This window comes from Canis lupus, chromosome 8 (assembly GCF_003254725.2).
Source record: "Canis lupus dingo isolate Sandy chromosome 8, ASM325472v2, whole genome shotgun sequence".
Classification (NCBI taxonomy): Eukaryota; Metazoa; Chordata; class Mammalia; order Carnivora; family Canidae; genus Canis; species Canis lupus.
Window position 1 is genome coordinate 63,372,487 of NC_064250.1, and position 23,048 is coordinate 63,395,534.

Sequence of the window (23,048 nt, forward strand, 5' to 3'; positions counted from 1 at the left end):
AGCTCTTACATTCAAGTCTGTAATCTACTTTGAGTTAATTTTTTGTATATGCTTCAGCCTGGGGAGAGGTTTATTATGTTTTGCATATGGCTATCCATTTGTTCCAGCATCATTTGTTTAAAAGATGATCATTTCCTCATTGAATTGTCTTGTCACCTTTGTCAAAAATCAATCACGTATTTATGTTTGAGTCTATGTCCTGGACACTCAGTTCTTTTCTACTGATCTAAAGGATTATCTTTGTACTGGTGCCGAACTATCTTTTTATTGTAGCTTTATAATAAGTTGTGAAATAAGATGGTATTAGCTCTACTATTACCTTGTTTATATTTAAATTTGTTTTGGCTTTTCTAGATCTTTTGCATTTCCATATAAATTTTATTTTTGCTGTAGACAATTATGTTGTCTGTGAATAAAGCCGATTTGACTTTTTTTCTCTGCAATCCATAAGCCTTTAATTTCTTTTTATTGCTTATTGCCCTGGCTCAAACCAAACCTCCAACACAGTGTTGAATAAAAGTGGTAATGAAGAAAAAAGAAGAACATCTTTTTCTTGTTACTGATTAGGGAGAAAGCATCATTCTTTTACCATGAAATACAAAGTAAGTTGTAAGTTTTTCAAAGGAGCCCTTTTATGAAGGGCATTCTTTATCTAGGAATTTTTGGTTTGATGACAGTTTTAAATCATGAATGAATGCTAAATTTGTCAGATTTCTACATCTGTTGGAGATGCTCATATGTTTTTTTTAAAATTCTGTCGATTTTTTAAAATGAAACTTTTTATTTTGAGATAATTATAGATTCACATATAGTAGTAAGAACTAATAGAGATATCCACATATACTGTTTAGCTAATTTCTCTCTATAGTAACATCTTGAAAAACTATAGTACAATATCACAACCAGAATATTGATACAATCAAGTAAGATTTCTGTCACTGCCTACTCATGTTCATATCCCTCCTACTCTACACCTACCTATCTTCTTATAACAAACCCTGGAAACCACTAATCTGGTTCTCCATTTGTATAACTTGTGTCTGCAAGAATTCTAGTTACTTTGCCTTTCCATATAAATTTTAGAAAAATCTTGTCTGGGTCTCCCAAAATTCTTGTTTAGATTTTTGATATGAATTGCGTTAAATCTAATTTTTGTAGTTCATTTTTCAAGTAGTATTGTATTTGTAATTTCAATGTTAATTGTATTCAATTTGGTCAAATGTTTTTTCTGCATTGATTGATATGATCAAGGATATTTTTCTTCTTTAACTTGTTAATATGATGGATTACACCGATTCTGATTAATGAACCAGCCTCTCATCCCTGGAGTAAACCCCATTTGGTCATGGTGTGTAACTTTTCCTTTTACAAATCACTGTATTTTACTTGCTAATATTTTGTTAAGAATTTTTGCATCTGGGACACCTGGGTGGCTCAGCAGTTGAAGCAGCTGCCTTTGCTCAGGGCGTGATCCCGGGATCCCGCAATGGGCTCCCTACGTGGGAGCCTGCTTCTCCCTCTGCCTATGTCTCTGCCTCTCTCTGTGTGTCTCATCAATAAATAAATCTTAAAAAAAAGAATTTTTGCATCTGTATTTATGAATAATATTTCTCTGTAGTTTTTCTTTTTTTTTTAAAAAAATTTTATTTATTTATGATAGTCACATAGAGAGAGAGAGAGAGAGGCAGAGACACAGGCAGAGGGAGAAGCAGGCTCCATGCACCGGGAGCCCGATGTGGGATTCGATCCCGGGTCTCCAGGATCGCGCCCTGGGCCAAAGGCAGGCGCCAAACTGCTGCGCCACCCAGGGATCCCTCTCTGTAGTTTTTCTTTTTGGTCTTTGCCTGGTTTTGGTATTTCTGTAGTAATAGGTTCATAAAATAATTTAGGAAGTGTTTCCTCCTCTTTGTTTTCTGAAAAAGATTGTGTAGAATGGTGCTAATTCTTCCTTAAGTGTTTAGTAGAATTTTCCAGTGAAATTATCTGGACCTGGAGATTTCCTTAGGGAGTTTTGACATAAGAATTCAGTGTCCTTAATGATTGTAGGACTATTCAAATGATCTATTTCATATTGGATGAGTTATGATGGTTTGTGTGTGTGTGTGTTTTAAAGGAACTGGTCCAAAAAAAAAAAAAAAAAAGGAACTGGTCCATTTGGTCTAACTTGTCAAATTTATGTGTTGAATTATTTGTAGCAATCTCTTATTAATTTTTTGGTGTCTGTAAGGTTTGTAGTGATACCCCTTCCAACCTTGATATTGATAATTTGTGTCTTTTCTCATTTTTAATTTGCCAGTCTTACTAGAAGGTAGTCAATTTTATTATTTTATTGATCTTTTATTCCTTTTTTTTTTCTTGATAGAGAGCATGAATGGTGGGGGAGAGAAAATCTTAAGCAGGCTCCATGCCCAGTATTGGAGCCTGATGTAGGGCTTGATCTCATGACCCTGAGATCATGACCTGAACTAAATTCAAGAGTCAGATGCTTAACTGATGAGCCATCCAGGTGCCTTGATTTTATTGATCCTTTAGAAGGATGAAGTTTTTGTTTAATTTGCTTTCTGTATTTATGTCATTACTTTTTCTGTTTACTATTTCCTCCTGTTTGTATTGTGATTCCTTTGTTGTTCTAGGTTCTTGTGGTAGAAATTATTGTATATTTTTCCTGTTTTCTAATTTATGCATTTAGTATTATAAATTTCCCTCTATGCACTGCTTTGACTGTGTCCACAAATTTTGATACATTGTACTTTCATTCTCATTCAGGTAGATGTATTTTTTTTATTTTCCTGGGACTCCTTCATTGACCCATACATCATGTAGAAGTGTGTTAGTTTCCAAGAATTTTAGATTTTTAAATGATCTATTATTGATTTCTAGTTTGATTCCATTGTAGTCATAGAAGAATATGTATGATTTCAATTTGTGGCAACATATGTAGTAAAATATGAGACAGAGAGCATGAGAGACAGAGCATGAGCAGGAGGAGGGGCAGAGGGCAGGGAGAAGCAGACTCCCCACTGAGAGGGAGCCCACCACAGTGCTGGATCCCAGGACTCTGAGATCATGACCTGAGCCAAAGGCAGATGCTTAATTGGCTGAGCCACCCAGGCACTTCTTGATTTCAAGTTTTAAATATTTGTTGTGGCTTGGGATGTGGTCTTTTTAGACCTATTATCCTTTGGGCACTTGAATGTGCAATCTGTTGTTGGATAGGGTGTTCTAAAAATATCAGATCTTGTTGGCTGATGCTGTTGTTAAGTTCTCTTGTGTCCATGATAATTTTGTTTCCTTGTTTGATCAGTTGTTGAGAGAGGATTATGGAAATCTCCATCTACCTGTGTATGTGTCTATTTCTCCTTTTGGTTATATAGGCTTTTGTTTCACATATTTTGCAACTCTGTTTGGTGTATACACATTTAGGATTGCTGTGTCTTCCTGGTAGATGGTCTCTCTTATCATTATATGATAATGTTTCTGGTGATTTTCTTTCCTCTGAGGTTTACTTTATCTGGTACTAATCTAGCCATTCCTACTTTCTTTTGATTTGTGTTTCTGTGCTTTATTTTCAATCTGCTGCTATTATTCTATTCACGATTAGTTTCCTGTAGGCTGCATTTAGTTGAGTCATATTTTAAAATCCACCATGCCAATTCCTGTCCTTTAATTGATGTATTTAGACTATTTTACATTTTATGTAATTAATGCTATTTAAAAAATTAATGCTATTTTAGGCTTAAATGTGCCATTTACTTTTTGTTTTCTGTTTGTTTTTATGTTCCTTCAATGCAGCGTTTTGTCTTCAGATCTATTAGATTTCTAATACTATATTGTTTTTTGCTTAATTAGTGAACAAAATTCACCAGTGTTCTGTGCAATATTAAATATTCCTGACATCGGTTCATTTCATGAGTCATCCATTCATGCATCCTTTTAAGAGACACTTACTGTATCTCTGCTCTGGGCCAGGAGTTGTCTTATGACACATTACTTTCTCAGATGTTTCTCTTCTCCTTTCTCAGATATTTCTCTTCTGTCCCAGTTCTTTAGTGGCGTGTTTCCTGTGGCTGCCATAGGAAATCACCACTACCTGGATGGCCTAAAACAACAGAAATTTATTCCCTCATGGGTTTGGAGGCAAGAAGTCTGAAATCGGTATCACAAAGTCTAAATGAACGTGACAGCAGGACTCTAAGGGGGAATCTGTTCTCTGCCTCTTCCATCTTCTGGTGGTTGTTGGCATTCCTTGATTAGTAGCAGCATTGTTCCCATCTCTGCTCTGTGATCAGATTCCCTTCTCCTGTTCGGTCTGTCTTCTTCTCTGAGTGTGTCTTTTAAGGACACTTGGTATTGGGTGTATAGCCTACTTGAATAATCCAGGACGATCTCTTGGTCTCAAGATTCTTTTTCAAATTAAGATAACATTCATAGGTTCCAGGATTAGGATGCAGATGAATTTTATGGAGGGCCAACAGTTGACCCACTAGAAGTACAGTTGACCGTTGAACAACATGGATTTGAACTGTGCATGTTGGCTTACATGCACATTTTTTCGGTAAATACACGACAGTATTGTAGATGTATTTTTCTCTTATGAATTTATTCATAACATTTTATTATCTCTAGCTTGCTTTATTTGTAAGATTATAGTATATGATATGTATACAAAATATGTGTTAATCGACTATTTAGGTTATTAGTAAGGCTTTTGGCCAGCAGTAGTTATGTTTTGGGGAAGTTGAAAGTTATATGCAGATTTTAGACTATATAGGGGGGATGGCACCCCTAACTTCCATGTTGTTCAAGGGTCATCTAGAGTATATGTAACTTTAATTTCCCTTTTTGATCTTCTTCCCATCTTGGCATGGGTCCCTTCTTTTACTCTCTTCTCATTTCCTTTTTGGTTTTGTCGTCTTAAGTATTCACTTGGAGAGTGTCAAGGATGTCAAACAATTGTACTGACCTATATTTCACTGCCATATTGCAACGGGAAAAAGCCTTTCTTCACAACAGGCAGCTCCATTTAGAGTCAGAATATACTTCTTATTAACAGAATTTATTAAACTGAAGCCAATAAATGTAGTACTTTAAGAAATTATTTTTTTAATGTATGTTGCAAGTATGTGCACATGTCGCTTGACTAATGCTTTAAGAACAAAGACTTTTCTGTGTGGAAGTAGTTTCTCAGAGGAGTCCAAACACCTTTTCCAAGGTACTTAGGCCCCTAGAGTGTCACTGAGATTATTTTGGGAAAGCCTTAGTGACCTAATGAATGTTATATCAAAAAGGTACTGAATAAATATACCTCACTGACCTTTAAGGATAATTAATATATCTTTAAGAAATTTCTGGCAACTTTAGAGTCTAACTAAGTGCAACAGTGATTTTGTTGTACTAGAAGAAAGTTGTGTGATTCTGTGGTAGTCGATTTTGTTGCTGTGTGTGCTGTTGCCATAGTTATTAATATTTTACCATAATGAACCTTTACAACATCTCTATATGTTTTTTGTAAAGTTCAGTAAGTTGGCAGATCACAGGAAAAAATGAGGTAGAGTTTTAAAGGAAGTGTTTAAAAATCTCATCAAGACTTTCTGGACTTAAGACATGTATATAGAGAATCTGGTTTTAGCATAAGCATAATTAATATCTTCATGCCTTTGTTACAAGATTTACTTGATGAAATTTCAGGTCTGGTTTTATTTTTATATCTAAATGATGTGTTGAAGGTTTAAAACTTTGTCAGATGTCTGCATATTTATTATTAAAAGCAGATCAATCCCTGCTTTTTATATATAGTCGTGAGCTAGGCCTTCGGCTTGTAATCACGAATCTTAAATCTGTGTTTTCTCTGTAAGTGCTGGCCAAGATGTCCAAGGAACGAGTGTGATTGCAAACCTTCCATTCCTCATGCGGCAGAACCCTGCTGAGACGCTTCGGAGAGTCTTGCCAAAAGTCAGAGTAAGTTGGTGCCAAATAAGATTCGCATTTACCATTTTTCCAGTAGTGTGTTGCCATGGTCAGGAGGAGGTTTCAGAGTTTTGGATGGCTGATATTTTGTGCTTAATTGTGGAGCGGAGGAAGTATTATGATACATATTTTGAATCATAATGAAAATATTTAGGAAAATTAGCTGGTGAAAATGGGAAAAATCCAGATCTCAAGTTGTGAATGTTTCTTTAGTCGTATTCTCATGAGAGATATTTTATTTTCTTCAAAAAGACTGTTTATTTCAGAGAGGGGGGCTGTGGATTTGCGTGGTGGGGGTAGGGACAGGGAGAGAGGGAAAGAGAATCTCAAGCAGACTCTGTGCCAAGCATGGAGCCCAACATGGGGCTTGATCTTACCTTGAGGTAAGATCATGGACCCTGAGGCCATGACCTGAACCTAAACCAAGAGTCAGAATGCTTGACTGACTGTACTACCCAGGTGCCCTGAGATGTTTTATTTAAAAGTTAGCTTCTCAGTAGCTCAAAACAAAATCCTAATTAGTCTTAAGAAATCATAGCTATCTTAATTTGGTATTCTGTTGACTTAAATTTATATTAATAGTATTTCTACAACACTGATAATGAAATTTAACTAATATTACTAATAATCACCCTCTGGTAACTTCTAGAGAATCACTGAAATAAAGAGTGAATTGCGGCCATCATAGTTTTAGTTTTATATTTACTTATTGCGTCCTAAATTCTTTCAGAATTAGTTTTCTTGCTTTAAATTGAAATCTTTGATTTATTAGAATATTCTTTTCTCTGGCTATTTAATATTTACTGATTATTAATATATAATATTAAATTTTTGATAGTACTTGTTATTTATCTGTGGCTGTGTGCAAAGTGGTGTTCTTGTTTGTAAGAACCTGAGTGAGCAAAACAGATAACAGCCTGTGTGTCCTCAGGGAGCTCTACCTGCTATTTAGGGCCAGGGAGGTTATATACTAATGGGGACTATGTTTGTTGATAGGGAATTTTGTATATTTTGCTTTGGCTTTCTGGTTGGCTATAGCTTATTCGTAATTTTTTATTAATTTATATGCATTTAAAATATTATAATTATTAATGTGTTCTTGAGTTTCATTTTGAGGCCTCTGTAACATGGTTCTAGTTGCTGTGATTTAGGTCAAGGATATAGCATGTTATTTTTATAATGCCCACATTTCTATATAGGCATTGTGAGTGTTGTTGTTGTTGTTGTTGTTTTTTTTACTAGTTACAATGTTGAAATGAGAAAATGTTTATTTTGGATTTGCATGTGATTCAAAAGTGAATCAAGGTTTTTCATAGCTATTTCCCCCAGAATCATGCCATAATTTCAATGGAATTAAGTTTACACCATCCAGGTTTAATTTCATGTTCATTTTCAGTGATAGTAATTGGCTTAAGCTTCTTAGCATGAGACCTGGAAGTGCTAGTTAAATCATAGTAGAAGGGAACAAGTGGGTAGGTCCCCTTGACAAGGAAATATTGTAGATAAGTGAATTCGATGTAAAGCTAAAGACATAAAGCTTGCTATAACTCTGTGTTGAGCAGGCGAAATCTGGTCCATGGACAGCATACTGAGCAGCCACGGTTTCTTAAAGCAAGAATAAAAGATGAAGGGTGGAGAATAGTGGCTTTTAGAGGTTTCTAAATTATTTTGAAAAAATCCTTTTGTTAATGAGTTCACAATAAAGTTAGTTAAGTAATAACTCCTGAAAAATCTTAATTTCATGGGAACGGTATAAAGAATATTTTACATTCATATATGTGGCATATTTATACAGAGAATCAAATGTATATGCTAAAACCATATAACTGAGTTATAGAAGATAAGATTTTAATAAGCTTTTAAGGTAACTAAAGTTAATCCATAATATAGAAGGTTAACTGAATAAACGGATATAAAGAAAACGTATACTAATGAATATGTGCTAAGAAAGCCTTTACTTAGTGCTGAAAGATTTTATTCATTTCTCTAGTTAATCAACAAACAGCCATTTATTTACGATTCTCATTTATCCTGTCTTGTCCTAAAAACATACCAAAAGGGTAGAAGATAGTCCCAGATTAGATTCCATGTCAGGATGGCCTAAAGACTATGGAAAACAAAGAACAATCATAGGAGAATATTTACTTGAGTGATTCTGACTTTGTTTGAAGATACTAAAGAACTAAGTATTGAAAAGACTTAGTGGGGCAATAATAGTGACTTTTATAGAGGGTTTAGTATATAATGCAGGCGATTAAACATTTAAGCAACTCCATTTCAAGTTATAAAACCTGTATTATGTGCAAACCGTCACCATATTCAGATATTGTTAAGATTTATTGGTACTCACTGTTAGCATCTTCTTCAGTTCTACCTTGCTTCTGAAAGTGGTTACATTTCAAATGATAAAACTGTGACAGAAATCACACATAGCCACTTTATTCTCTTTTGCCATGGCCATAACTCCTTTGTTGATTTTATAAAAAAAATAATCTTGTATCCCAATGTGAGCATTTAGAAATAATGGTATCTCATTCATTCACAAATATTGACTGAGTACCTCCCATGTGCTGGACACTGTTGTAAGCACTGAGAAAACAGAGGTGAAAAAAAGAGAGAACTTGCCCTCAAGGAAGGTACAGTCCAGAGTCGGGGAAACAGACATTAAACAAGTAACTGTGAAGAACAGGATAAACAGACAGGATTGCCTGCTGTGCACTGGGAGGTCAAGGAAAGCCTCATTGAGGAGCTCAAAACCAAAGGCATAGGAGGAAGCAGCCATTTGAAGAGTCAAGAATGAATGGTCCAGGCAGAGGAAGCAGCAGATAGCCCTAAGATGAGAAAGCTGGTTGGAATTGGAAGAGGCACAGGTGGTTGAGATGCAGTGGGCAGGGGTGGGATATAACTTGAAAAGAGGTTAGAGAGACAGTCAGTGAGAGAGCACGCAAGAGGTGTTCTTTCTGAGGACAGCAAAAAGCCATTGAGCAGAACAGTGGCCTATCCCATTTACAGTTTATGATTATCATTTTGATAATTATGTGGTGAATGGCTTGGAGTGGAAGAATTAGGAAGGTACAGCACTAGTCCTTGTGATACGTGAAGGTGGCTTGGATTGGGCCAGCTAGCTGGGACAGAGGGGAGTAGTGGCTGTATTTGAGATATAATTACTGAGGTAAAATAAACAGAACTTCCTCATGAATTGGATGTAGGAAGTAGGAGATACCTTCCAGATTTCTGGCTTGAGCACCTGTATGGTTCTCAGTGTCTTTGCTGGATATTTATTAAATCCACGGGGAGCAATAGTTTGCATACTTACTAACACTGGTCTTCTATGAATGATTTACTTGTAGAGAATTTAAAGATGCAAACAATAAATATTTTGTATAAGAAACTAATCATTCCCAAAATTGTTAGCACATTCACAGCAGTAGGATAAGCAGCTTTTAGAGCTCACCCTTTGCTTTATCTTAAGAGCATCTGATGCAGTGATGGGGAAGCTCTTTCTGGCCTTATGTAGTGTAAAACGTCACCAATGATATTTTTATTGATTTTTTTTCTCGTTGTATTGCATTTGCATTTCATCCTTATAATACTATATTAACTGAACAATGGTTTTAAAAATAGGTTGCTATTTTCACTGTCTTAGAGATGAAGGAATTTAAGGTTAAAAATGGCAGAAACAAAATCAGGATTAGAATTGAGCTAATCCATAGTATTTTTACAATTCACTTTGTAAATTTTATCTGAAGTGTACAATGAATGATAATGCTATCAGGTCACTCATCTCAAGGTTAAGTTTAAATAAGACTCCAGAAAGGAAATATTTTGACCTCCAATTTAAATTTCTTAGATTGGAGATACTTTTAAATATAGTTGTTATAATGTATTCATGTTCTATGATTTAATCATACAGTATTTTTTGAAAAAGAAATAACTTTTTTCTATAGTCTATTGATTAAGTTTGAATTCTTTTCCACAATATAATCAATCAGGATCTTAGATGTTAGATTTCAATATTTGACTTGAATATCTCGTTATCAGGAAGGGAAAGAATTTGACTATCAAGATACATTTCTAAAATACTATGGTCCTTTATAAAATTTGAAGTGGTAGTGATATAATTATACCATGTAACATTAATGACTCCTTTTATAATGAATTGCAAAAAATGTCTCTGCCTGTTGAGTTATTGAATTCTTTTAATTGTTTTTATACTTATTTTGGGAACCCAAAATCTGTGGCATAAATTATATATTAGAAAATGCGCAATGCCAGGAACAGATAGAAATAAATATAGCTAACATTTGTTGAGGTCTTACTATGGGTCAGGCACTGTACTCTGTCAGACACTTTATGCATTTTTATTTTTTTATTATTATTTTTTTAATAATAAATTTATTTTTTATTGGTGTTCAATTTACCAACATACAGAATAACACCCAGTGCTCATCCTGTCAAGTGCCCCCCTCAGTGTCCGTCACCCATTCACCCCCACCCCCTGCCCTCGTCCCCTTCCACCACCCCTAGTTCGTTTCCCAGAGTTAGGAGTCTTTATATCAGAAAGGGAGACAGAACATTTTTATTTTTTGAATGGTTACAGCAGTTCTGTAAGGGGCACTGGATAGAGGAAGAAACAACTTAGTTGAGTAACCTGCCAAAAGTCTCAAAGCTAGCAAGTGGCATAATCGGGTTTGAACAGGAAGTCTGGCTCCTGAGTCCTCCCTCTTAACCATTATACAACCTCCTCATTAGCTGATCATGACTGCCGCAGATATATAATGTATAATTTTACTTCTCAAGCCTTAGTCTTCTCTCATCTGGTTATACAACAGCCTTCTTGCTGGACCTATCCTTTCTACTTTGGCACCTAGGGCCCACTCAGCCAGAGAAATCTTTTATTTATTTATTTATGTAGGAACAATCTACATTTTTTTGTGTATAAAGTAAAATTGTGTATAAAGTGTACAGCATAATGATTTAATATGTGTATACGTTGTGAAATGATTACCACTATCAAAACAGCCATCATCTCACATAGTTACCTTTTATTAAAACAGCCATCATCTCACATAGTTACCTTTTTTTCTTCAGATAGATCTTTTTAAAAGCATCAATCATATCTTCCTGCATGAAAATTACCGAAGTGGTGTGGTGGGCAGAGTACAGCCTCCCAAAGAGATCAGGTCCTAATTCCTGCGACCTTTAAATGTTCCCTTATTTAGAAAGTTTTTGTGACATAGTTAAGGATCTGGAGATGGGGGGGATTATCCTGGTTTGTCTGGGTAGGCCCTAAATGTCATTGCATGTATCCTTCTAAGAGGAAAGCAGAGGTAGATTTGACCCAGGCATAGAGGAGGGAGGAGAAGGCCATGTGAAGAAGGAGGCAGAGATTGGAGTGATGTGGCTGCAAGCCAAAGAATACCAGCAGTGACTAGAAGCCGAAAAAGGCCAGGAACAGATTCTACCCCAGGACCTCCAGAAAGCAGAACATTTTGATTTTGGCTAAATAATAGTGATTTAGGACTTATGGCCTTCAGAACTAAGAGAGGATACATTTCTTTTGTTTTAAGCCACTTGGTTTATTGTAATTTGTAATACCAGCCACAAGAAACCAATAAAAGTACCTTCCCATTTTAGGTAGAATAAAACTCCTCACCATGCCCTTAAAGGACCCTGTCTAGCTTTCTGAGCTCATCCTCTACCATTCTTTTCTCTTTCTTCCTTAAGGGTAAAATCTTTGAGAGTTGATTTGCCATAGTATTCCCAGAATCTAGAACCGTGCTTGACAAATAATAGACCCTAAACAATGACTTAAAAATGAATATCGAATAAATTTAATATTCTGAGACAGTAAATGTCTGCCTGAAAGACCAGTGGCACATTGGCCTGATCCACTGATGGCATTCTTGGATGGGAAGTAAAAAGAGGGTATCAGTAGAGTGATATGCTGATTTATGGTCCTAGAGAGACCTTTGTTTTGGGGAGTGGGAAAAAGATGTGTAATAAGGAAAGGATAAAAGAGACATAATCATCATGAGATTTAGTCATTTGAGATTAGCAGATGTAGTCTACCAGTCTGATTCTGAAAAAGATTCATTAGTTTTATTAATTTTACGTGGCATTATTTTCATTAATGGGAATAATAGAAAGAATATCATAAGTTTCTGCAAGTATGGTTATTTATTAGAGTATTTTATATCTACTGAGTGTAGGTAGATATTTTTTTAAAAAATACTTCATTTTAAAATTTTTAAAGAAAACCTTTACTGTGTAAATGTAGATATATGTGAATTAAAAATTTAGCTCTACCTACTTTTAAAATCTTATTTCAAGTGGCACAGATGTGTGGATAACCAATAATAATATAAGGAGCAACTTTCTGTGGGCCAGGCACTGTGCTTACTGCTTTAGACTCACCCTTTTAAACGTCTTACAACAACTCTATATGATGTGTTTATTCTCCTTTGGAGAAAATAAAGGCTTAAAATATTCAATGTTTGACTATAAATATTTTGTTAGGAGCTTTCTAGGAAGCATGAAATTATGTTTGTACAGTTCACCAAGAAAAAGAGAGATGGTTTTGACTAAAAGTATTAAAGAGCATAAACAGATGATACAAATTGCTTTTATCTTTGGCTTGCAGCTCAAAAGTGGAAGTACCTGTCTTCCTTAATGTAGGTGATGTTGCCTGAGATAAGTTAAAAGTTATGTTCTGAGATAACTCAAAAGTTACATCCTTAGAAAAGCAAAAGGATTTTGTGAAAGCAATACACTTATACATATATATAGCAAACAGAACATGGTGTTCCAGACACCACAGATCCTAAAAAGTCCACAGTGTGGTACTCTGTTGACAGGCTAAGCATTTAGAGACTCTCTAATGTGAAGGAAGAAAATGAAATAATGCCCATTAATGTAAGCTAATGGAAAACAACCATCAGGGTTAGAATTGACCTTACTAGGAGGTTTTATGGGCTAGGAAGCATAAAATTATATAACATTTTTTTCTAGTTCACTTAAAAAGAAAAAAAAAGAGGCTATATTAACCAAAGGAATTAGGGAAGATGAACAGATGATACAAATTACTCTTTCTTGTGCAGTTCATAGTTCAAAAATAAAAGTACCCCTATGCATTTTGAAAATGTTTGTGTTGTATCTTTTTACCTATTTGTACTTAAGGATAAGGTAGAGTAACATCATTAATTACATTGCAGCAATTAAATTCAATGGAAACATTTACCAAGTATATAGTTTTTCTGGGCATATATAAAATATTACCTAATATTCCTAATAAACCTAAAAATATTGCCTTTCAGTAAATTCTGTTGGAGACCAGTGTTTTCACATGAATTTCTTAGTCATGAATGACCTGCTATGTTTACCTTGCTTACCATAAAAATGAACTGGAACTTTTGAAATTCTTAATTAGGATATCCTTTAGTTCTGTGATAGTGGGACCATTATTACTATTTGAATATTGTTTCTGACATGAGGCACTTGAGTGATATGAAGGAGCAAATATAAATATTTTTATTTACAATCCTTGCAGAATTATAAAATAAAATATTTATATAGTGTACTGTAATAAAGATCTATAATGTTTGATATATAACTTGATGGATTAACTAACCTGTTGGCAGTGGTGAACCAAATATCCTAGAAATTTCTCAAATCAGAAACTCAAATCTAGAAACTCTAGATGCAATACAGCAAGCATTCTTTTAAATGTTTAGTGAAGCTTATAAGAGAGGAAGGACTATTCAGGGCTCAAAAACAAAGCACCCAGTTCCATATCTACTTAGGGTGTGGAAATGTGCAAGAAAACATTGCTCCTGTCCTAATAACAATAGGTTAGTCACAGAATCTATATAGTCATCACTTCTCTTGGCAACCAAGAAAGCTGAATTCACAATAGCAACACCCTTCTGAGGAAAGATGGGACACAGGGACACTGACTTTTGACAGAGTATAGAAGGAAGAAGTGGCTATCACATAAGGTTGTTAGAAAAAAATCACTAAAATACTGGAAAGTTTTTAAAGGTTGATTATGGGCTAGTACATCAGTTTAGAATAACTTGGAGCTCCAGACACAATTTTGCACCAACTAGCAGGCTCTTTTCCACAAGCCTCCTTGCCTTGTAGGACGTGAGACTTGAGAGACTCTCCCTTGCTGATGCAGCTGTGGCGATGAATGGGAGGTGTTTGGGGATGGGAACACAGTACTGTCCATTTCCTCAGACTGATCAACATGAACGTACAGGGAATTTCAGCAGAGAGATGAAAGCTACAAAATGATCAACTGAAAATGCTAGAAATAAAATGGATGATATCAGAGATGAAACATTCTTTCAATGGGCTTAGCAGGAGTTTAGACACATATGGAGAAAGAGTCAGTGAACTTGAAGGTAGAAATGATCCAAACTGAAACACAAAGATAGAACAGAGTGAAAAAAATAGGAGAGAGCATCAAATGGCTTTGAGACAGTGTCAAGTGATGATCTAATATATGTGCAATTGGTGTCTCAGAATGAGAAAAGAGAGAATAGGGAAGAACTATTTGAAGAAATAATGGCCAAGACTTTTCTGAAGTTAATGAACAACAGCAAACCAAAGATCTAAAATCCCAGAGAATCTGAAGCCAAATACACACACACACACACACACACACACGCATCATCCCTAGGCATATCATGATCAAACTGCTGATATTAAAAAATAAGATAGAATCTTGGGAGCAGCCAGAGATGAAAGAGACATTACAAACAGAGGAACAAAGGTGAGAGTAAAGCAGACTTCTGGTCAGAAATAATGCAGATTAGAGCACAATGGAATGTTAGAATTACTAAAAGCAAGGAAAAATATCAACAAGAAATCTGTACCCAGTGAAAATATCTTTCAAGGATGAAAGCAAAATGCTATTTTCTTTAGATAAACAGAAATTGAAAGGATTCTTTGTACCAGACTTATCCTACAAGAAATGCTAATGGGGGAGGGTTTCTTTTTTTTTTTTTTTAAATGAATTTTATTTTATTTTATTTTATTTTTATTTATTTATTTATTTATGATAGTCACAGAGAGAGAGAGAGAGAGGCAGAGACACAGGCAGAGGGAGAAGCAGGCTCCATGCACCGGGAGCCCGATGTGGGATTCGATCCCGGGTCTCCAGGATCGCGCCCCGGGCCAAAGGCAGGCGCCAAACCACTGCGCCACCCAGGGATCCCATGGGGGAGGGTTTCTAGGTAGAATTAATGTGATAAGAGATGGACGTTGGGTTTACATGAAGAAATAAAGATCACCAGCAATGGTAAAAATTAAGGTAAATATAAATGAAATGACAATTCTACACAAATTCTTCCAAAGAATAGAGGAAGAATTTTTGTACATGGTGTGAGGTGTGGACTTTTCCCCCATTAATCTATGTACAAAAATTTAAGTCAAAAGTAAGTGTAAGTCATCCTATGAGGCCAACATTGCCCTGATACCCAAATAAGACATAGACATTACAAAAACAAAAAAACTATAGGTGCATATCCCTCATGAACTTACATGCAAACATTTGAAAAAACAGCAAATCAAATTCAGCAACATATAAAAAGGATAATACATCATGACCAGTTGGGGTTTATCTCAGGAATTTAGAGTTGGGTCAAAATTCAAAAACGAATCAATATGAGTTATCATATCAACAAACTGAAAAAAAGGAAAAAGAAAAAAATACACTACCATTTAGTCATCTCAGTAGATTTAGGAAAAGCATTTGACAAAAGTCTAACAGTCATTCCTGAAAAACAAAACAAAACTCAGCAAACTAGGGATAGAGAGGAGCTTCCTCTGAAAAATTTATAGATAACATTGTACTTAAAAGGTGAAAGACCGAATGCTTTCCCCTAAGATCAGGAACTAGCCAAGAGTGTCTACTCTTACCACTTCGTTCAACATTCTACAGGACATTATAGCCAGTGTAGTATGGCAACAAAATTAGTGAAGGCACTCACATTGCAAAGAAAGTAATTATAGTCTTTAAAAAATATATAACATTATTATTTATGGCGGAAACTACAAAAGAAAAATAGAACTACTTAGTAAGTATAGAAAGGTTGGAGGATACAAGATCAAAATACAAATCAGTTGTATTTCTACACTAGCAAATTCAAATAACTGAACAACTGAACACTGAAGTTTTCTTAAACCATCATAGTAAGGTATAATAATACCTGGGGCTCAATCTGATAAACGATATGTAAGACCTGTATACTGAAAACTGTAGAACGTTACTGAGAGAAATAATGTAAGAACTAAGTGAATGGAAAGATGTACCATGTTCATGGAACAGAAGACTCTATATTATTGTCAGTTCTTCCCATATCAATCTATATATTTAGTGTAAAATAATAAAAATCCCAGCAGGTTATGTTTTTATTTTATTTATTTTTTATTTCTGGTAGGAAATGACAAGCTAATTCTAAGATTCATATGAAAACACACAGGACCAAAAATAGTCAAAACAACTTTGAAAAAGAGAAGCAAAGTTGGAGGGCTTTAACTGCCTGATTTCAAAATATAATGTACACCTACAGCAACTAAGACTATGTAATAATTATACAAAGACAAATCTGTGGGATGCATACAGAAGAAATATAAATCCCACATTGCTAGTGGATTTCAGCACAGGTGCAAGGGCAGTTTGGCACAGAGATGATAGTCTTTTCAAAAAATGGCACTGGATTAATGGGGAAAAAAATCCACACCTCACACCGTGTACAAAAATTTAACTCAAAGTAGATCATAAATTTAAACACTAAAATTATTAAAAAATTCTAGGAGAAAACAAGAAAATCTTTGTGTCTTTGGGTCGGTCAGAGATTTCATACATATGACACTAAAAGCATGATCCATAGAAGAAAAAGTTGATATATTTGATCTCATGAAAAATTTAAGCTTCTGCTCTTCAGAAGACACTGTCAAGAGAATGAAAAGAGAAGACCGTAGGATGGGAGAAAATACTGAGGGATCACATATCTGATAAAGGACATGTGTTCAGAATACATAAACAACTCTCCAAACTCAGGAAAAAGGGGGAGGGGTAACCAATTTTTAAAAATGGGCAAAAATTTGAACAGATATTTCACTAATAGTGAAATATCTGTTCAAAGAAGATTTGTGGATGGCCACTATGCATAAGCAAAGGTGCTCAGTCTCATTAGTCTTTAGATACATGCAAATAAATCTATATACTTGTTAGAATATTTGCACTAAAAATCCCTGACCATTATCATTTCACACATTTTTCTAATATCCTGCCTAACTCTCTCTCTGCTCTTCTATGACTCAAATTTCGCTTATATTAGACCTTTCATGGTATCTTCTATGTCTTTTACCTTCTTTTTCCATTGTTTTCTTTTTGTGACTCAGTCTGATTTATCCTGACCCATAGTTCAATTCACCAATTCATTTGTGTCTAAACTGATTTTGATTATTATACTTTTCCAATATAGAATTTCTGATTAGCTCTTTTAAAAATCTCCCACGTCCACTTGAGCCACATATACGTCAGATAACACCAATACCCACAGAATTTTTTGGTGCATTTCTGTTTTCTGTGGCTTCTTCTGGTTCTCATTCATCTTACCTTATCTCTTCGTGTGCCTGCAGTCATTATTAATTGTGTGTTTGATCTTGTGCTTGATAAATTGTTTGTAGAAATAGATTGAGTCCTAGAGTGATATCTTTCTCTAGAAAGGAATGTATTTTCTTCTGGGAGCCACTTAATTGCACTAACAATGAAGTCTCCGCTAATCCAGGGTCAGGCATTGGATGGTTTGAAGCTGGGCTGCCTATCCTGCAAATGCCAGTCAGCTTCAGGATCACCCTTGTCTTATCCCAGGATTCTTACTGGGGCCTCCATGAGACTCAAGCAGTCGCTTAACCTCTCAGCCTCTCAGGAACCTTTTCTAGAATTAGCAAGTGGCCCCAGAGGAAAAACAGCTTCCAAATTACATGCTTACCTTCCTAGAGTGCCATTGTCTCTTAGGTCTTGGATGGGTAATTATCCCAGTGATAAGTAATCTAGGATGGATAGTTTTGGCTGGGTAACCTTGTTAGTTTCCATATGCCTTTATGCAGATGAATTTTGTATTTTGTCCAGTTTTTTTGCATACTATCCTCATCAGGAGAGCTGATTAGATTGATCTAGTCTGTCATTACAAAGTTCCCTTTCATTTTACTCTTCTTGGTTTAATCTTGGAATAGTAACCCAAAATGTTTCTGTTTGTATATCTGCAATATACCCTGCACCATGACCTGCCTTCACCCTTACCCCCACAGAGAACAATTGATTGTTTTCTAATGATGTGTTAGGAATAACCTAGCACTTTAAATATTCTGCTAAAAGCATTTGTGATGGATCTCTTTATTTAAACTTTGAGTTCTTCAACTAAGTTCTTTTGTTGGGGTGAAATTGTGTTAACAGTAGCAGATCTCCACTTAAGTCTGTTTCTGTATGGGCCGTCTCATTGCCACCCAAGTCTTTATATATTGTCCACATAAATTGCATCTATTCTATGTAAATTCTCTATTTACAGAAACCTTTCGGAGCATCAGATCTGTAAGTGATAATGTTCTCTTTGTAAGCTCGACTTGGATGGCTCAGAGGCCTCTTAGAGTTGACAAGCTCAAAACTCAGCTCTGGCTGTGTCCCTGTGCCACATGGGGCTCCTCCAGTGTCCCCTGTCCTAGTATGTAACACTGCTAACCCCCTGGTTTTCAAGGTGGAATTTTGGGAGTCACTCTTGATACTGTCTCTTCTTTTATCACTCGCTTATGCAGTCCTGTTTATGTTATGCCTTAAATATTCTGTGGAATCATTCCACCTCTCCAACCACACCACCTCCATCCTCAACCAAGCTGCTTTGAGGGTTCGCTCGATTGAGGGGGATAGCTTTGCAAGTGATCCCTGCCCACCACCTCCCTCCACTTCCATCTTACCTCACTACTTGCTGACTCACTTTCATCTTTATAGTCAACATTGCTATTTCAAAGCATTTAAGACTACCATTTGAGTATTCTCTTGCTGAATGCATCTAAAGTCTTGCATAATTGGGGCTCTTTCTACTTTAGTAGCCTCAGCCCTTCCTCTCAGTCTGCTCTAGGCATACTGATCTTTCAGTTTCTGAATCCACCAAGCTCCTTCTTACTTCTCATTGCTGAGAGTGCTTGCTTTTTCACTCTTCTTGCTTTCCGACCTGTCTTTATCCCAGCTTTTGTCTAATTATCTCTTTCTCTTTGCACAGGTCAGTTGTCACTTCTCAGTGATCCCATCTCCCTAGAAGAAATCAGGTCACCTGTTAGATGTCCTTACACTGTCTGTGCTTCTCATCCTTAGCTCTTTTCACAGTTTTAACTATAGTAGTAACAGGTATATTAACATGCTAGTCCAGCTCATGGCTAAGTCTCCAGTGCCTGGCATGGTGCCTTGGATGTCACTAAATATTTGTTAAATGTTTGAATGTATAGAAGCAACAGGAGTCTCTCAAAGGTAGGGGCACAACGTTTTGGCTTGTCTCCAGTTTCCCAGAAAACTTAGTGTGATGCTTAATAAACAGTTGTGAATAAAATTAAAATTATATTATCAGAATTAGATCTTCATGGGGCTACTTTAAAGAAAGATCAGAAGGGACTAAATTAGGATAGACTGACAAGAAAGAAAACCCTATTTCTACCTGCTTATAGACGTTTGCCACTTCCCAGTGCAGCTTCCTCCCTCCAAGAAAACAGTTCATATTTTTATCAAAATATATTCAATTAATTAAATATAGTTACAGTGGATCTTTTGACATTGTTACTGACAGTACTGTATCCAGTAAATGAATATTTCTTTGATAAGTACATCTTTTCTTTGCAGTAGTATATAGATCTTTATTTACATTCTAGGCCTAAATTGTGAGATTACATGATTCTAATTTATTCTATGTAAAAATGGCTTGGCAGAGTGGTCCAATTAGAAGATCAGTTTTAAAACCATTGTTGTGAAATATATTTCTTTGTTTGGTGTTGTCATAATTTTCCACGGAAGGATACTTCATCTGAAGCATGTCTATAGTAGTGATATGAGAGTTACTGCTGGCATTGATATTTCCTTTATGGAAAGAGATTTTTGGGATATTGTTATGTGTACCTCCTCATGAACCTTGCTAATCACTGAAAAACAGATTTCAAGAAGGGTGAAACACATCCCTTTTATTCCTGTTCCTGTCTCCACTTTATTTTACCATTTTCTCTCTCAGATTTTGACTTTCAGGGTTCTTAACTAGTTTTCCCCACCCTTTATTTTAGTGTAGAGCATGGCAGTCAGTGATAGAAAAAAAAAAAGACGTATAGTGCATTGTTAAAGGTATCTGAATTGGCATGTTCCAATTATTCGTATTTAACGCAGTTTTAAAGTCCTATAAATATTACCATTTTATAGTGAAAAGAGCTGTTTACTGTTAGTCACTAAAAGTTCTCATGATTATGACCCTCAAAACCCCAGATATTTTAAATGTCCCAAGTCTTCAGTGTTTTACCATTTAAATTCCTATTATTTAACTTCAAAACAATTGATGACATTCTCTCTAGAAATATACAGAGACTTTGTAATGTTGGGCTCCTTTACCTTTAGCCAGCACCATTTGTTGTAAATATATTTCCAAATATGTGAATCCAAAATATTTGTTCTTGTAGAATACACCAGTGATTTATTCAATGCTTCTCTATGTTGGTATTGTAAAAAGAAATATCTTCCTGATGTATACAATGTGAGTTTATTGGAGACAGAGTAGTTGCCCTCTAGGCAAGGACTGTATTATGTTGTTTCACAAAACGCTCTCTTGTGCTATTCATGCTAACTACAGAATGAATTTAAAGAGAAGTGTCTAGGACATTCTCCTTCCTTGAGTGGGAGTCATTTTTTAAATTTGTGAAGATGTACCATGTACTCATTTATAAAATGTCTCATTTCATTTTTGAGGAATTCAGGTTGGAATGCCAGCCATACAATAGTATGAGGAGCATAACTGGCATTAAGGCATGCACTTAAGCAATAGAAGAATTTCCTTTTCAGTGTCTTCCAAGGTCCATGAGGATGCACACTTATTTACCCAGAGAGTATGGATCTCACTATGTTTGTCCAGAGGGTGTGACTCTGTGGAGGAGAACACTTACTGGTAAGTGTCAAACTCTTATCGTATTATTTTTCAGAAAAATATGTTTAGAAATCAGTTGATTTTTAGCAGTGATAAAATCTCTTAGTCTGTGCTGGTTTCTTAACAGTGGACAGTCCCAGATGTTGAAGTCAGCACAACAGGAGAAAAACCCAAATCCTGATAAGACTTGAGGATTTTTCGAAAATTAAATGCAAAATAGTTGGGGCAAATGTTGCTGCGGGAGTCAAGACTAAGTAATGCAGTAAGAAGATATGAAGTTGGAGAGCTTCTCATGTTCTTCTTTTGCATAAAGTTTGCATACGTACAAAACCCAAGACTCTAATGACTTAAAAGGGGGCAGAATTACATCTCTTGGAACTTAAAACAGCAGACTCATGTGAACCGGAATGTACACTGTGGCCCTCACAATATATTTTAATATTTCCTGCAAAGTACTTTCTGTTTCTAAATAAAAGCTGTGTGTTCTACAACCCGTAAGTGATGTATATTGGCCACATCAAATCTTTTAAGAGTGTTTTCCAAATCCAGAATGGTTAGTGTGGAAGAGATGTTTGCTTTTAAAACAGGGAGATATGGGAAGGCTGATTTCAGAGACTATTTGCTGCTTTTGCTTTACACCTATCATTCCTTCTCTTTTTCTTTCAGCCAAGAACTCTTAAGATATGTAATTGACTGTTGGTTGAAAAACTTTGTAAAAGTACACTTGTGTGTGTGATACAAAAGTCTGAACATGTGGTAGGGGTTTCTGGGAATTAACCATGCTGCTTAAACATTTGCTACAGTGAAGCCACCATCTGATCTCCCGTACTACCACATGAAGGATTGGGATTGCTTTAAGCCATGCCTTAATAAATGATGAATGGAAGTACAGAATCCACGAGGAAGAATTCAGTACTTAGCTCTGGCATCAGGCAGAAAGTTTTAAGAGTTGCCAGTCACTGGCTTGCTGACCTTCAGCAGAATATCGACAACTCCAAGTCTGTTTCTTTAGCTATAGAATAATAAACATGTTATCTCCTGGAATAATGACTGGTCATGGTGCCACCATATGAATCAAGAAGTCTGGGTACTTGGTATGCATCATGGTTGCAGAGATGCTGGGGAAGAAGATAGCAGGAACATCTTATTGACATGACAGAGGATTGAGTGCATTTGTATGGATCCATTTTTGTTTTGCCTTGTGTCTAATTCTACCAATCCCTAATCTTTAGGACTCAACTCAAAATCTCTTGAGGCCACCTTTTAGGAGATGTGGAAAATATATGTGAAGGGAGAGAGCATCAAGAGCAGAACGTTTAGGTGAAAGGATGAGAGATAGTCATCTGGCAGTTACTTACTGAATGCCTGCTGTGTGCTAGGAGGCAGGGTACAGCTGTGAGCACAACAGCCAGGAACTCTTGCAGTCCTGAAGTTCATGTTTAGATGTGGGAGATGGACCATAAGCACATGATCATGTTGGATGGTGGAGATAATACACCTATGATATAAAGGAGCTAGTGAGAGCTGGAGCCAGGGAGTGGCTTTCAGTATAAAATCAGGTCATCAAGGAGGAGCTCCTTGGAAAGGTAATGCTTGAATAGAGGCTTGGGAGAAATCAGGGAGCCAATCATGTGGAAATCTGGGAAAAGTGGAAAGTGGGAACAGATCTGGGAAGTCATTGAAAGGACTGGCTTTTACTGTGTGTGGGATGGAAAGACCCTGGAGGGTGTTGAGCTGAAAAGTGCTGTGATCTGATTTATTTTTATAAGAATATCTCTGGCTACTCTCTAGGAACTAGTCAGTAGAGAGGAAGATATGGCGACTAGTTAACAAGTTACTGGGATAATTCAGGCTGGTGGTGATGGTGGCTTGGAACAGGGTGGTGGTGGTGGAGGTGGCAAG

The 23,048-nt window shown here is 36.0% G+C and overlaps 1 protein-coding gene across 7 annotated transcripts in view; it reads left to right on the forward strand.

Moving 5' to 3' along the window:
* Positions 1-23,048, forward strand: part of PPP4R4 (protein phosphatase 4 regulatory subunit 4) — a 98,933-nt gene that overhangs the window by 26,726 nt on the left and 49,159 nt on the right. For 5 of the 7 annotated variants that reach the window (XM_025443050.3, XM_025443051.3, XM_025443047.3 and 2 more), the window contains one exon: positions 5,856-5,958. In XM_025443050.3, the coding sequence (XP_025298835.1) occupies positions 5,856-5,958 (103 nt within the window). Of the gene's footprint in view, positions 1-5,855; positions 5,959-21,064; positions 21,168-23,048 lie in introns of those variants that run through there. The other 2 variants (XM_025443048.3, XM_025443054.2) reach the window with 2 other exon arrangements.